The following is a 1,273-nucleotide window of genomic DNA, read 5'->3' on the forward strand; positions in this document are numbered from 1 at the left end:
GGCTAACAAAAGATACAATTAATACATGCCATTTGCAGATGGTTGGAGAGAACTTGGAAGCCATAGCAGATTATGAAGCAGTGTTGGAACGTGACCCGATTCCAGCTGTGCAGGTGGTGTCCCTGGTGGGTTTGGCTGAGGCTCTGATAGCAGATGCACGCAAGTCGTATGAGCAATTTTTCCACAAAAACGTGAAAGACGACTGTGTGCGAGCAATTCCACATCTTATGAGGTGGGTTTAGAGAAGACCAGTTTCATTTTCATTTTCATAAATACTAAACAAGCTTGGTGCAGTCCACATTGACAACCTTGCATTCTTGGCCACTACCCAGTTTTTAATACCCATAGACATTGGTTTGATATCATACTCATTCTGTCCACCATGACTTTTACACTCACCATTATATCACTCAACATTAATATTACATCATAATGGTAATCATTACTATAAAATTTACTAGAATATTATATCAAAATGGTCAACATTTCTATCAGAAGAAATTTCTATAGTCATTTAGTTTTTATATTCATCCAAAAGATTTAAGTTTACTTTTCTTGAAAAGTATTTTTATTTGAGTTTTATACTGTGTGTATCCAAACAGGGCAGCAAGCATAAAGCCAGAGAGTTCGTCCATTTGGAAGCTGTTGGGAGATGCATGCAGCCTCCTCTTCCCCATCCCTCCTTCCCTTGCCACCTTCACTGTTCCTGCTAAGCTCATGGACAGAGAGGTAGAGGATCTTCAGGAAATGGTGGATGTGGACAAACTCCAGGTCCTGCAGTTGGGTGCCAGGTAAGAGGGGCAGTCTTGGGTGAGGTGTGTTTAGGCTTGGATACACTTTCATGATATTTTCTGAAACTGCTCTGATCATGTTTTGAACATGAGTTCCTAAATCAATCATTCATGAAATGGTGTCTGATGAGTTTGTTCTCATTCACATAGACACATGTCTGCTACATTGCTCATCACTTTGTTTGTAACTTTTATCAAGTGTAAGACCTGCTCTTTGGTTTACATTATTTCAAGAAGTATCTTGCTCACTAAATTGGATTTACATGTTTATATTCAATTGAAACTTTCACACCATGGTTTTGAATGTATTCAAGATAGTAGTGTTTCAAGCATGCAAATGGACATGTACAGTACAATGCTTTGAGCAGTGTTCTAGGTGATTTTCAGGTACAAGTTGTCTGGTTGTTCTGTTTTGTTTAAGGAAGCAAAGTTTAATATGTTCTGTACAGTTGTAGCACCAGAAAAGTAAATGAAGGATTTAA

General features: G+C 38.3%; 1 protein-coding gene across 1 annotated transcript in view; it reads left to right on the forward strand.

Annotated features, from left to right (window-relative positions):
- LOC119591402 (tetratricopeptide repeat protein 37-like) overlaps positions 1 to 1,273 on the forward strand; it is a 22,471-nt gene that overhangs the window by 10,099 nt on the left and 11,099 nt on the right. The window contains exons 13-14 of the mRNA XM_037940145.1: positions 39 to 232; positions 603 to 791. Coding sequence (XP_037796073.1) covers positions 39 to 232; positions 603 to 791 — 383 coding nt within the window. The remainder of the gene's footprint in view (positions 1 to 38; positions 233 to 602; positions 792 to 1,273) is intronic.

Source organism: Penaeus monodon, chromosome 28 (genome assembly GCF_015228065.2).
Source record: "Penaeus monodon isolate SGIC_2016 chromosome 28, NSTDA_Pmon_1, whole genome shotgun sequence".
Taxonomy (NCBI): domain Eukaryota; kingdom Metazoa; phylum Arthropoda; class Malacostraca; order Decapoda; family Penaeidae; genus Penaeus; species Penaeus monodon.